This window comes from Oncorhynchus nerka, linkage group LG7 (genome assembly GCF_034236695.1).
Source record: "Oncorhynchus nerka isolate Pitt River linkage group LG7, Oner_Uvic_2.0, whole genome shotgun sequence".
In the NCBI taxonomy this organism is placed as follows: domain Eukaryota; kingdom Metazoa; phylum Chordata; class Actinopteri; order Salmoniformes; family Salmonidae; genus Oncorhynchus; species Oncorhynchus nerka.
The window spans coordinates 66,709,318-66,724,933 of NC_088402.1; the positions used below are offsets into that span (position 1 = coordinate 66,709,318).

Here is a 15,616-nt window from a genome sequence, read left to right on the forward strand (position 1 = left end):
AGAAATTCGGCTTGTCACCAAAAGCACTCACAAACTTCTACAGATGCACAATCGAGAGCATCCTGGCGGGCTGTATCACCGCTTGGTACGGCAACTGCTCCGCCCACAACCGTAAGGCTCTCCAGAGGGTAGTGAGGTCTGCTCAACGCATCACCGGGGGCAAACTACCTGCCCTCCAGGACACCTACACCACCCGATGTTACAGGAAGGCCATAAAGATCATCAAGGACAACAACCACCCGAGCCACTGCCTGTTCACCCCGCTATCATCCAGAAGGCGAGGTCAGTACAGGTGCATCAAGGCTGGGACCGAGAGACTGAAAAACAGCTTCTATCTCAAGGCCATCAGACTGTTAAACAGCCACCACTAACATTGAGTGGCTGCTGCCAACATACTGACACTGACTCAACTCCAGCCACTTTAATAATGGGAATTGATGGGAAATGATGTAAATATATCACTAGCCACTTTAAACAATGCTACCTAATATAATGTTACATACCCTACATTATTCATCTCATATGCATACGTATATACTGTACTCTATATCATCTACTGCATCCTTATGTAATACATGTATCACTAGCCACTTTAACTATGCCACTTTGTTTACATACTCATCTCATATGTATATACTGTACTCGATACCATCTACTGTATCTTGCCTATGCTGCTCTGTACCATCACTCATTCATATATCTTTATGTACATATTCTTTATCCTCTTACACTGTGTATAAAACAGTAGTTTTGGAATTGTTAGTTAGATTACTTGTTGGTTATTACTGCATTGTCGGAACTAGAAGCACAAGCATTTCGCTACACTCGCATTAACATCTGCTAACCATGTGTATGTGACAAATACAATTTGATTTGATTTACAAGCGCCTAGAAGTCCTGTCAGATTCGCCCTCCTAGCCCAACCACTAGCTCCGCACCAATGCAGTCATTGGCCTGAGCTAGCATCAGCCTCCCCTCCCATTGGACAATATTACCCCGGCCAGAGTGCCTGGGATCTGAGCCAAATGAGCAAACTCTGGAGTGTTTCACACATTTTAATTTTCAACAGCAATGTGAAGTGCAATACTGTGCCACTGGTAGCAGCCAGCGATATTAAGACTATAAAACGTAAAATAACCTCGTCAGGTTGCATTCATTTGTGAGAATTGAGAAACTTGAAATGTTTAGTAAAGAGCAAATTTGATCCCATAAATAAAGATTTGTTCAATAGGGGACTCCGATGGACTTGGTACAACAAATGTGTATGAGAATATACAATGTATCACTATGGTGAAATCCATATAATTTTAAACTGTCTCATGGTCAAGTTGAGATATGAAGGACAAGCAGTGGATTATTTTACAAATCATTTTTATTCAATCAATATTTACAGGCCTTTTTGTGTTCTCACTCAGAGCTTCACAAACCATGTTGATCCTCTGCCTCCCCCCGCTAGTTGGGTTGGTGCAGACAGACTTTCAGGAATCCCTTAACAGTATCCAGGGTTTAACCTTTAGCATATTCAGTTTACACAACCAAAACCTCCTCACTAATATGACATCAGGTGAAAACTTAAGTCAGTGCGGAAGCAATGTAACCGAACACTCCAGATGAATGGTTCATAGTTAAGTGACTACCAGTGTCCATTTTGCACATTTCTATCTGAAGCAGTAACATGGCTGCTATAGAGGGCCCTGGACTCCACTGGGTTCTTTGGAGTAGCGTAGTGATATTCCTCCATTCAAATACCATGGCATACTGAAGGGGCCATAGGCTAACCACCTGGCAGACTTGGACTGACTCAGATTCCTTTCATTACAAACATACATTTGTTGAACACATCGGTGCAGCATTATCAGTTTTGAAAGTAGGTGCTAACTCAGGTATTATTATGAACATCACCTTTTTTTTGCACTCAATCCCTCCTTAAGATTGAAATGTCAAAGACTGTCTCTCATCAGCACCTGAGTTACTACTTCAGTGAAGTACATTAGAAGAAATGAACATACAGTTGACAGTAGATATGGAGGGGCAGTAAAGGGTACAGCAGTACATTTATTTCCCATGACCCCCCCCCCCCCAAGTCCTGCCAGCACCTCCTCTACAGTTGAGTTTGAACTAACCGATATTAACAGAATAATTTAAAAATGGGGGTTGATTAAAATACTGCTCTGACATCACTACAGTCTCATCATACAAAAATACAGAAAATATTAAACAAAAAGGACCAAAATCCACAATTTGATCTCCATTTGTCTTGTTGTACTGTTTTATTTAAATATTTTAAATAGAAATCAGGACAGACGCCAGAAAAAGCTAAATTTTAAAAAAGACAACCGTAAACAGAAGTTATCAGAACTCAACTTCCACACATCACCCTCCATTGAAAACTAATGGCAATGTACAGATTTGATCATCAATAATCCAAATATAAGTGGAACATTGACAACAAAAAACATGAGATGAGGGCTGTGGAGTAAGGGGGAATTGAATGGTATCTCTAGCATTATTGCTGGGTGAAGCTGGTAATAGGTATAGTGCCTTCAAAAAGTATTCACACCCCTCGACTTTTCCCCACATTTTGTTGTGTTAGAAGCTACATTTAAAATTTAGATTTGCCACTGGCCTACACACAGACAATACCCCATAATGTCAAATAGGAATTATGTTATGTAATAATGAAAAGCTGAAATGTTGAGTCAGTCAATAAGTATTCAACCCCTTTAAGGCAGGCCTAAATAAGTTCAGGAGTAGAAATTTGCTAAACAACTCACATAAGTTGCATGGACTCACTGTGTGCAATAAGTGTTTAACATGATATTTGAATGACTACCTCATCTCTGTACCCCACATACAATTATCTGTGAGGTCCCCGCAGTTGATCAGTGAATTTCAAACACAGATTCAACCAAAGACCAAGGTTTTCCAATGCCTTGCAAAGAATGCTACCCATTGGTAGATGGGTCAAAAAAAAGCAGACATTAAATATCCCTTTGAGCATGGTGAAGTTAATTACACTTCGGATGGTGTATCAATACACCCAGTCTCTACAAAAAGACTTGACAGCCTTCCTAACTCAGTTGCCAGAGAGGAAGAAACCCGCTCAGGAATTTCACCATGATGCCAATTGTGACTTTAAAACAGTTACTGAGTATAATGGCTCTGATAGGAGAAAATTGAGGATGGATCAACAACACTGTAGTTACTCCACAATACTAACCTAATTGAGAGTGAAAAGGAAACCTGTACAGAATTTTAAAAAACAATTAATACTTTTGATTCAGGACAAAGTTATGTTTGGAAAAATCCAATACATTATTGAGTAGCATTCCCCATATTCTCAAGCATCATACGATGGTATGCTTGTAATTGTTAACGTCTGGGGAGTTTTATAGGATAACAACAACAAAAAATGTATGGAATTGAGCTAAGTACAGGCAAAATCCCAGAGGAAAACCTGGTTGTCTGCTTTCCACCAGACACAGAGATTAATTCACCTTTCAGCAGGACAATAACCTAAAATAAGGCCAAATCTACACTGAAGTTGCTTACCAAGAAGACAGTGAATGCTCCTGAGTGGCCAAGTTACAATTGAAATCTACGACAAGACCTGAAAATGGTTGTCTAGCAATGACAGAGCTTGAAGAATTTTGAAAATAATAAAATGGGCAAATGTTGCACAACCCAGGTGCGGAAAGCTTTTAGAGACTTACGCAAAAAGACACAGCTGTAATCGCTGCCAAAGGTGCTTCCACAAAGTATTGACTCAGGGGTGTGAATACTGATGTAAATTAGATATTTCATTCAATACTTATGAAATGACATGTTTTCACTTTGTCATTATCGGGTATCATGTGTAGACAGATGAGAAAAAATTATATTTAATACAAAATGTGGAATAAGTCAGGTGGTATGAATACTTTTGAAGGCACTGTACTACCATCCCTCATTTTGCTTTGCTTCGGTCACTACTCTTCTGTTAAGCATCCTCTGCTCTCAGTATTTCCATATGGAAGTGTCCATGGCTGATGACCAAATTAGCCACAGAAGCAATAGCCCCATAGGTTTCCCATGACGAGAGAAGGAGAGGACTCCTTGGACAACGTGGGTGTAGGGTGGGGTACTTAAAGGGATCATCACAGTAGGCAGAAGATGTCCTTTATCACAGTGTTAAACAGTGGGGGTGGGATGGAGAGGGGGAGAAAGCATGCTTCCTACAGAGCCTCTAATCCATCCCACACATTACCAGTGGGAGCCATGAGAGGGGAGGACATTTGCATTCCGATTCACAGCTGATCCCATACCATGGAATAGAAGGAAATGGTTTTTAAAACCCTGTGATACCCCCTGGAGCCCAGACATTTCATCTTCCTCGCCATCTCTCCCGATAGCAGGATTGCCCCTCTTCCACTTATCTGTTTTGGCAGAAGCCTTGAGTGCCGTCGGGGCCTGCTGGTTGGCGGACAGCATGATTGTTTGACCGGTCCTCTGGAGGTGTGGTAGAATTTGTACGCCCTGGTCTGGAGGTAGGGAGAAGGCCAAGAACGGATATAGTCAACTACAAAAATAGGCTTTAGTTAATAGTTGGGCTTCCAAGCTGTTTTTTTATTTGCACAAAAGAAATCTATTGTAAATTGAGCAGATACAATAACGATCCATTAGAACGTTGTGACAAGATTCCCAGACTTTGTTTACAGAATCATAGAGATTATGGTGTCTGTTCCAAACATGTACAGGTATACACACAGTACACTTGGGATTAAGAGCTGTAACATAGTAGATGTGCAGTGGACACAACATTGCCCAGCACTGTCCAGTGGTAACAGGTATAGGTGTGTGAGTTATTTATTTACCGGTCTGTGTTGGGCTTTTCCTGAGGCGACTCTTCAGGGCTGGCACTGCCCAGTATTCTCTTCCTGGCCTCAGCGTACTCTGCCTCCCGCTGGGCCAGGGACTTGACCTGTGGCACGGGCCGGTTCTGGCCCTGGGGCGACCCTAACGACCCGTTACTGGAGGGCCGCTTCAGAATGCGGATCTGGGGCGGGGGCGCAGCGTGTGGGGAGTCGTCCTGGATCACGACGCCCGTCTTCAATGGCGACTGTGTAGTGTTATTACTGGACACTCTGGGAGCAAAACAACAAACTAGTAAAAATGCTGGGAGGCAGATGTTTTGAGTAATGAGGTTATGAATTGCACATGCCATTAATTAATTGACTATATTCCAAAAGTCCTGTTCATTATTAGAAATGTTTCCTCTATGACTTGTTTGATTAATGAGTAATGTGTGAGTGAGTGCCTAGTGTGTCTCCCGAAGGCCAACAGTGTTTCAGAACTGAGCACTTTACTCACTTCTCTTTCTGGCTGATCCTAAGCTTTCCTTCTATTCTTCTGTCCATTTCCTGCATTTAAGAGGACAGAACAGAACGATCGGTCATTAAAATGTACATTTCATACAGCATGAAAAATTCTAACATTAAGCCAAATGCAACTTAAAAGGGGTAGCCTGGGAGAGCAATGTAGAAAGGGGGAGTGGAGGGTGGCTGCAAACCACGGAGGGCTGGATTCAATTTCAAAGTTATTTATACACTGGCAGTAAAACCATAGCAAGGCTGAAATATAGGATCGCTAGTAGCTGGTAAATTGACGTTGAATATGGAAACCTGATTGACACCATGATTTGTTTTCAAGATGCAAATATTACCGCTAGCTATCGGTGCACATAAATCGGTATAAATGTTTATGAAATATGCATTAATTCATAAATGCACACACAACTAACGTTATCCAGCTATACAAGACATCTGGATTTTAAAGTGAAGCTACCTAAAGCGTTTCAACAAGCTATTTTGAACATTCAGGGCAATCTTCCATCACATCAGGTCCAAGGACAGCTTTGGCTTGCTTTTCAGTTGTGGTAACGTCATGCCAGTTATTAGCTAACGACGTTACTGGCTAGTTCAAACAAACCGGCGTTAGCTAACGTAATGTCATTAGCTAGCTAACTAGTAGCGTTATTTTTTGTAACTAGTAGCGTTATCTAGCTGGCTAACGGTGCTAGCCTAACAATATGAACATACCAGTATCTGGCTAGCTAACGTTAACTGATTGGCTAACGACGTGGCGTTAAATAGCTGCGGTAGCTAGCTAACGTTAGCTAGCTGGCAACCCGTTGCCAATCGGTCAAAAATACTACATCTGTGGTGGTTGCTGACTGAATGGCTAGAAGTTTTGGTTAGCTAGCTAACTATGCTGGTTGCCGGCGCGAAGAAGAGGCTAGCTAAATGTTGTGGCTGGTTCGACTGGGCCATCATTGCATTTCCTGTGTCAGTTCCCTGGCTCGAATTTAATATTAGCCAGTTAGCTGTGTCTAAAAATATCTGTCCCACTTCGTCTTTCATTTCTGGCATTGCTTGCTAACTTTACTAGCTATCAATGTTAGCCAGCTAACTTAAACTAGTTAAGCGAACGTTGGTCATACGGACTGCCTAAAAATGTGTCAAGTGAGCCTTTCCTCAGCAAAAAAAAAGCCAATGCATACGAACTCCCACAGATCTCCATTGTAGCATATTCTTACCCCACTGTCCGCTACTTAATCACAACTTTGGGAAACTTCATCATCCATGTTGCATTCTTTCAGACACGCTGAAGAGTTTCGTTCATGGGCACGCCAGATCCGCCCCTTATCCCACTCGCTGACATCACTTGCTTTTACGAACCAACACAGCCAGGGCACCGCGTAGACAGGTTTGTGTTCCTACGAAATGACGTTTCACAGTTGCCATGCCTCTCCCTCTGCTTTTTTTTGCGTGTAAATTATTATTTATTAAGCAGTAACATGCAAAACACAAAACACAAGACACAGAACAAGCCAGAGGGATTACACAAATAAATAAGGAAGACAAGAAGAAAAAAAAAAAAAATCCACATTATATTAAATCAAATACAGACATGTAGCGAATACATTTTTTTTTACATTTAGTTTTGTATACGTTTTAATGATTCTAAATAGTTTTCCAAATCAGATGAAAAAGTAAGAAAAAGCGATTTTTCTTCATAAATGTTGATTTGTGTAAGAAAATGTGTCCTAATAAAATAAAGGGATTTATGACATACTGACGTTCAATTGTGGAATCATTGTAAAAATAATATGTCAAATTTAGATATTTCAATGGTTGTATGCATTTTGTTGTGAAGATATCGTTTTACATCAGTCCAGGACACCTCACCATGTAAACAATTACAGAATAAGTGTTCAATAGATTTCGTTTGTAGTTTAAAAAAAAGGATTCACTGGTAACGTCAGGTATATATTTTTAAATGAGGGTGGGGATATCAAAATCACTAAAACCTCTCCAAATCTGGATCGTCACTAGCGATGGACATTGAGTATTTTCTGTGAGCCGGATCATTTGGTTTCGTTCAACTAAAAGAGCCACTCATTTGGCTCTCAAACGGCTCTTCGTTCAGTAAGGTTTATAAATGGAAAAACCATGAAAAATAGTCAATCTCTAATTTAAAGCCCAAAACGTTGCTTAACATTATGTCAGATAGTGAAATGTGAGTTCAAATACATGCTTACCATACTCAATTATTAGATGGCCTACAATATACACTGCTCAAAAAAATAAAGGGACCACTTAAACAACACAATGTAAATCCAAGTCAATCACACTTCTGTGAAATCAAACTGTCCACTTAGGAAGCAACACTGATTGACAATACATTTCACATGCTGTTGTGCAAATGCGATATTCAACAGGTGGAAATTATAGGCAATTAGCAAGACACCCCCAATAAAGGAGTGGTTCTGCAGGTGGGGACCACAGACCACTTCTCAGTTCCTATGCTTCCTGGCTGATGTTTTGGTCACTTTTGAATGCTGGCGGTGCTTTCACTCTAGTGGTAGCATGAGACGGAGTCTACAACCCACACAAGTGGCTCAGGTAGTTCTCCCAATTAATTTTGAATTCTGATACAGCACCTTATGTGTCCAAGAGTTGCAAAATAAATGACTGACAATGTTCTTGATCAGATAAATACAGTAAAATGTAACCTGCATACAATGATATCACATTGTTCTCCACCAAACTCTATATGAGTACTAATTATTGAAGCTAGGGGTTCTATGGCCAGAGCAAATCAATAACTGGACAGAGGGCATCCCTGTCTGTCTTCAAACACAGTCAATTAAAGAAATGTTTACAATAAAAAGGTAAATTCTTGAATATGAATTGTGGGTATGAGAGTGTTAAGAGTATTTTCTTTTAGTTGGATGTTTATCTCTACAGTTCGCATACAGTGCCTTCGGAAAGTATTCAGACCCCTTAACCTTTTCCACATTTTGTTTCGATACAGCCTTATTCTGAAATTGACTAAATTATTTTCTTTCCTCACCAATCTACACACAATACCCCACAATGACAAAGCGAAAACAGGTTTTTAGAAATAAATATTCAGACCCTTCGCTATGAGACTCGAAAATAAGACCAGGTGCATCCTATTTCCGTTAATCATCCTTGAAATCTTTTTGAACTTGATCGGAGCCCAGCTGTGGTAAATCCAATTGATTGGACACGATTTGGAAAGGCACACACCTGTCTATATAAGGTCCCACAGTTGACAGTGCATATCAGAGCAAAAACCAAGCCATGAGGTCGAAGGAATTGTTTATAGAGCTCCGAGACAGGATTGTGTCGAGGCACAGATCTGGGGAAGGATACAAAAAAATGTCTGCAGCATTGAAGGTCCCCAAGGTCACAGTGTCCTCCGTCATTCTTAAATGGAAGAAGTTTGGAACAACCAAGACTCTTCCAAGAGCTTGCCTCCTGGCCAAACTGAGGAATCGGTGGAAAGGGCCTTGGTCAGGAAGGTGACAAAGACCCCAATGGTCACTCTGATAGAGCTCCAGAGTTCTTCTGTGGAGATGGGAGAACATTCCAGAAGGACAACCATCTCTGCAGCACTCCACCAATCAGGTATTTATGGTAGAGTGGCCAAACGAAAGCCACTCCTCAGTAAAAGGCACATGACAGCCCGCTTGGAGTTTGCAAAAAGGCACCTAAAGACTCTCAGACCATGAGAAACAAGATTCTCTGGTCTGATGAAACCAAGATTGAACTCTTTGGCCTGAATGCCAAGCGTCACGTCTGGAGGAAACCTGGCACCATCTCTACTGTGAAGCATGGTGGTGGCAGCATCATGCTGTGGGGATGTTTTTAGCAGCAGGGACTGGGAGACTAGTCAGGATTGAGGGAAAGGTGAACGAAGCAAAGTACAGAGAGATCCTTGATGAAAACCTGCTCCAGAACACTCAGGACCTCAGACTGGGGCAAAGGTTCACCTTCCAACAGGGCAACAACACTAAGCACACAGCAAAGACAAGGCAGGAGTGGCTTCGGGACAAGTCTCTGAATGTCCTTGAGTGGCCCAGCCAGAGCCCGGACTTGAACCCGATCTAACATCTCAGGAGAGACATGAAAATAGCTGTGCAGCTACGCTTCCCATCCAACTTGACAGAGCTTGAGAGGATCTGCAGAGAAGAATGGGAGAAACATACCAAATACAAGGGTGCCAAGCTTGTAGCGACATTCTCAAGAAGACTCAATGCTGTAATCTCTGCAAAAGGTGCTTCAAAAAGTATAAAGGGTCCGTTTTTTATGTTTAATACATTTGCAAAAAAAAAATGCTTTTGCTTTGTCATAATGGGGTATTGTGTGTAGATTGAAAAAGCAATTTAATCAATTTAAGAATAAGGCTCTAACGTTACAATATGTGGAAAAAGTCTAGGGGTCTGAATACTTTCCAAATGTAGACCCATCTCTTTGATGTTGAGGTTTAATACCTTAGACATGTTAGGGTGAGGAGATAGTTTAGTTGATGACTTGTCTAACCTACCCCCTCATACAATATTCCCGCTGGACTGAGATAGTTTAAGTATACATTTTGTTAATGAACTTAAGGTTGTCTTCATTTGGGCAATAGCAATTCAGTAAAGTGAACTTTTTCTTGTGGCAGATTTCCATTTACCATGCATGATAAAATGTCCATTTGGAGCAACGAACCGCCCTTGCTGTCTCTGCCTGGCCGGTTCCCCTCTTTCCACTGGGATTCTCTGCCTCTAACCCTATTACAGGGGCTGAGTCACTGGCTTACTGGGGCTCTCTCATGCCGTCCCTGGAGGGGGTGCGTTACCTGAATGGGTTGATTCACTGTTGTGGTCATCCTGTCTGGGTTGGTGCCCCCCCCTTGGGTTGTGCCGTGGCGGAGATCTTTGTGGGCTATACTCAGCCTTGTCTCAGGATGGTAAGTTGGTGGTTGAAGATATCCCTCTAGTGGTGTGGGGGCTGTGCTTTGGCAAAGTGGGTGGGGTTATATCCTTCCTGTTTGGCCCTGTCCGGGGGTGTCCTCGGATGTGGCCACAGTGTCTCCTGACCCCTCCTGTCTCAGCCTCCAGTATTTATGCTGCAGTAGTTTATGTGTCGGGGGGCTGGGGTCAGTTTGTTATATCTGGAGTACTTCTCCTGTCCTATTCGGTGTCCTGTGTGAATCTAAGTGTGCGTTCTCTAATTCTCTCCTTCTCTCTTTCTTTCTATCTTTCTCTCTCTCGGAGGACCTGAGCCCTAGGACCATGCCCCAGGACTACCTGACATGATGACTCCTTGCTGTCCCCAGTCCACCTGGCCATGCTGCGGTTCCAGTTTCAACTGACCTGAGCCCTAGGACCATGCCCCAGGACTACCTGACATGATGACTCCTTGCTGTCCCCAGTCCACCTGACTGTGCTGCTGCTCCAGTTTCAACTGTTCTGCCTTATTATTATTCGACCATGCTGGTCATTTATGAACATTTGAACATCTTGGCCATGTTCTGTTATAATCTCCACCTGGCACAGCCAGAAGAGGACTGGCCACCCCACATAGCCTGGTTCCTCTCTAGGTTTCTTCCTAGGTTTTGGCCTTTCTAGGGAGTTTTTCCTAGCCACCGTGCTTCTACACCTGCATTGCTTGCTGTTTGGGGTTTTAGGCTGGGTTTCTGTACAGCACTTTGAGATATCAGCTGATGTACGAAGGGCTATATAAATAAATTTGATTTGATATCTTTTGTCTCATATTGATTAAACATATTATGTAAGTTGTTGATACACTACATAAACAGCTACAATGAAAGTAGTATTGATCAATTCTCAAGCTTTTTAGTGGGCATGTATTCACAAGACGTACATTTTTTTAACAATACAATAAATCGCCGATGTTCCTTTTTCACCTCTTCTCTTTTCCTTCCTTCCTGGTACGTACTGAACTACCATACCCCGTTCAAAGGCACACCTTCTCAATCCATGCCGCAATTGTCTCAAGGCTTAAAAATCCGTCTTTAACCTGTCTTCTCCCCTTCATATACAGTATCTTCGGATGTTACAGCCTTATTTTAAAATGTATCCAATATTTCTTTCCCTTATTAATCTACACTCAATACCCAATAATGACAAAGCAAAAACAGCTTTTTAGAAATGTTACTAATTTATTAAAAATAAAAAAATGAAATATCACATTTACATAAGTATTCAGACCATTTACTCTTTGTTGAAGCACCATTGGCAGCGATTACAGCCTCCAGTCTTATTGGGTATGACAGTACAAGCTTAACACACCTGTATTTGGGGAGTTTCTCTCATTCTTCTCTGCAGATCCTCTCAAGCTCTGTCAGGTTGGATGGGGAATATCGCTGCAGAGTAATTTTCCGGTCTCTCCAGAGATGTTAGATCGTCTTCAAGTCCGGGCTCAAGCTGGGCAACTTAAGGACATTCAGAGATGTCCTTAAGTATTTGTCACAGGCGCCGAATGCTTACTTACAAGCCTTTACCAACAATGCAGTTAAAAAAAAGTTTTTACTAAATAAACTGAAGTAAGTAATAGTCAAGGTAATTGAGGTAATATGCCCATGTAGGTAGAGGTAAAAGTGACTATGCATCGATAATAAACAGAGAGTAGCGGCAGCGTAAAAATGGGGGTGAAGGTCTTTAGGTGCATTTGGCAAACTCGAAGCGGGCTGTCATGTGCCTTTTACTGAGGAGTGGCTTGTGTCTGGCCACTCTACCATAAAGACCTGATTGGTGGAGTGCTGCAGAGATGGTTGTCCTTCTGGAAGGTTCTCCCATCTCCACAGAGGAACGCTGGAGCTCTGTCAGAGTGACCATCGGTTTGGCCTGCCGGCCAGCTCTAGGAAAAGTCTTGGTGATTCCAAACTTCTTCCATTTAAGAATAATGGAGACCACTGTGTTCTTGGGGACCTTCAATGCTGTAGAATTTGTTGGTACCCTTCACCAGATCTGTGCCTCGACACAATTCTGTCCCGTAGCTCTACGGACAATTCCTTCGCCTCATGGCTTGGTTTTTGCTCTGACGTGCACTGTCAACTGTGGGACCCTATATAGACAGGTGTGTGCCTTTCCAAATAATGTCCAATCAATTGAATTTACCACAGGTGAAATCTAAGTTGTAGAAACATCTCAAGGATTGTCAATGGAAACAGGATGCACCTGAGCTACATTTCGAGTCTCATAGCAAAGGGTCTGAATATAAATAAAAGTCAAGGGGTCTGAACACTTTCCGAAGGCACTGTACACTGATTGAAGTGGATTTAACAGGTGACATCAATATGGGATCATAGCTTCCACTTGGATTCATCTGGCCAGTCTATGTCATGGAAGGAGCAGGTGTCCTTAATGTTTTGTATACTCAGTGTACATTGTAATACTTCTGACAGCCAACTTTCTAATGGCGCTCATAACTTTTGGACTTCATAGCATTCCCAGAAGTAATGGATTTTTGACTCATTGTTCGTTTAACACTTAAGACATGACTCTGTCATTGTGCTGTAAAATTTGGATATCTTACCTATCATATGAGTATCCTTTTCTGACTCAAATAGGATTCCCTCAAAAAGATTTCAAATCATAATGTAATGACATGAAACTTTTAAGTTGCATGTACTTTATTTGAAAACATCTACATTGGTCAGTCCATAATTACTTTTGAATACTGTCATAGAAATAAATGTATTTCCTATTACCAAGTAATTTACGGTTTCTATGCCATTAGTTTTCCATGTGGACCAATTTATTGTGGAGAATCGGTTTAATTTCTTCCATATTCTTATAGTGTTCCTAACTAATAGGTTGTTAATGTTCTTTGCTTTATCCTTTGAAAATACACATGTGAAAAGATTCTGGGGGCAAGCGTGGCAGTGGAGGCTGCTGAGGGGAGGACGGCTCATAATAATGCCTGGAACATAGCAAATGGAATGGCATCAAACCATGTGTTTGATGTATTTGCTACCATTCCACTGATTCTGCTCCAGCCATTACCACGAGCCCGTCCTCCCCAATTAAGGTGCCAACAACATCCTGTGGAGCATGTGCATCTTCAATATGTTCCTCTTTAGTGCATTTATAGATGAGACACTTCTAAAGCGTACATTGATGATTTGTCCTGGCCAGCGTGATAGGCCCACCTCTTGTTTTTTTTAAAGCCAAGGGATAGGAATAAGTTATCCCTCTCAGGGTCAATAACAAGAGAAAAACAACATTAAAAGCTCTTGCCATCACCATCTTGACTGAGAATAAAATGAATTTGATTGTTTGGGCATTAGGCATCCTTATAGTAAATGAAATAAATTATTTATTCAACTCTCCAATGAAATAAATGCAAACAGATGCAGGCCTATAACCACTGGAGTAGCCTTCTGCACACAACCACACGTGGGGCGCACTCGTTTTGACGCACGTGGGGGGGAGGGGGGAATAAACTAAAGGGAAAGGTGTGCAATGTGTAGGCCCTCTGAGTGTACATTCTGAACCTTGTTTGAAGTCAGTAGGTCACATGACCAAATTGCTATTGAAATTCATTTAAAAAAAATTATAATAAAAAATTGTGCGAGATGTAAATCAACAAAAAAGTGTGTGCAATGTGTGTCTATGCCATCGGGAGAGCTAGAACCAGTTTTGAAAGTTTTAGGAGTATTGGTTAAAGAGCTATTGAAATGTGAAAATGTTGATTTGTCACTATGTTGACGGTCCCTAACTGCTGTTGGTGGGCGTAAGGAAAACTACAGGTGAATATCTATCGAATATCCAACCTGAATCTGTTTTTACCTAGGTCCTTTTATAGACGCATTTCATTTACATAACTGGAGATGTTCGCAGAATGTTTTTTTTGGCATACTGTACAAATGATCGAAATGACAGACTACTGACAAACTGAGAATTTGAGATCAATAAAAATGACCTTGTCTTGAATCCATAAATAGCCTAGGCTTAGGTGTGTCCAGACACGTATTGTAGGCTACAATATGAAGAGGAAATTATAGTGCTAAAAATGCTTCCCAGTTTCACTGAATTCACCCAATGATGTGCAGCTGGTTGGTGCCAAAAGCCTATAAAATGAGAGTTGCAGGCTCATGTCTTGGTCTATCACAGTTGAGAGAGGGTGAGAGATCATTTAAAGAGAATCTCATTCTAGTTCTGTAAGAGATACAGGTGTGCCTCTCACACAGCCAGGCATTGATCTCCAGGTTACAATGTTAAGCAAACCATAAACCTGGGCCGGCCCAATGCCAATCAACCATTAGAATATCATGCCCGGGGTGAAAATCTATTTTTTCACATTACTTTTGCGGGGTCGGGGGGGAACTCGAAGGAACTTTGATTGCTTTTATTATAATTTGTTTTATTATCATTTTTGCATCGCAAAAAGTGACAATTATTTAAGGGTGTATATAGCAAAACAAATAATTCAACATCCACCCCCAAACTCAGGGGCCTAAATGTGAATTTAAAAGTGAGGGGTACATAATTGTTTTTCTTATCAAGTAGGATAAACACTCCAAACAGCTTACCCGACTGCTCAGAGGCAGGTTCCTAAAGCAAACTGTTGCCTTGTTTTGAATCACATTCCAATGATAAAACTGGGGGGGACAAAAATGCAATTTCAGAATGTCCCCAGAGAAAGTGGCGCCCCTAACCAAACTACTTACAGTGGCTTTGGATCCGGCTCAAATTAATCACTGCTCTAAACTCACTTTAGTCGAGTCGCCATCTACTTAATGAAGAGAGTTCAGTTTACTAAGATAGATAATAGCCTAATGAGGTCCACCGTCCATCAGTACTCCTACCATTCCACCTATTTGATCTCTCACACCACAGGTGAAAAATAGTGGAGATGGACCCGTTGCCCCCTGAAGGAGATACAAGGGATCCCATTGCTGGAGCCCATAGTCTCACACTGGGAACAAGTGGAGAAATTCTAAGCATATCTAGAGGACCTGATATTTGCCATATACCCCAAAGGCAGGTGAGGAAAAGTATATACTCAACTCAAAGATAGAACTAATGAATGATTCGACAGTGAATAAAGTAGGAATGGAAGAGGATGCTTGTTCTGTGAGGGGAAAAACTGTGTATTATGACATTTTGAATTTTTGACAATATACAAATATCATCAATATCAGGTGAGTAAGAACGCAATCAAAGTCTGCATGTGATACCTATATCTATTCCTGATAGGAACAACATGGACCCAAAAGATAGTGGATCTGATCTTAAATCATGGTGAATTTGTCA

General features: G+C 41.4%; 1 protein-coding gene across 2 annotated transcripts; it reads right to left on the reverse strand.

Annotated features, from left to right (window-relative positions):
- Nucleotides 1-1,354: 1,354 nt before the first annotated feature.
- LOC115132818 (SUZ domain-containing protein 1-like) lies at nucleotides 1,355-6,735 on the reverse strand. 2 transcript variants are annotated; one of them, XM_029665555.2, is made up of 4 exons: nucleotides 6,575-6,735; nucleotides 5,350-5,399; nucleotides 4,854-5,123; nucleotides 1,355-4,520 (listed from the first exon to the last, which is right to left on the reverse strand). In XM_029665555.2, exons 2-4 carry the CDS (start codon nucleotides 5,394-5,396, stop codon nucleotides 4,412-4,414), a joined length of 426 nt encoding a protein of 141 aa, XP_029521415.1. In that variant the 5' UTR covers nucleotides 5,397-5,399; nucleotides 6,575-6,735; the 3' UTR covers nucleotides 1,355-4,411. The 2 variants fall into 2 exon arrangements, with proteins under 2 accessions (XP_029521415.1, XP_029521416.1); XM_029665556.2 differs by lacking the exon at nucleotides 6,575-6,735 and adding an exon at nucleotides 5,824-6,496.
- Nucleotides 6,736-15,616: the final 8,881 nt, after the last annotated feature.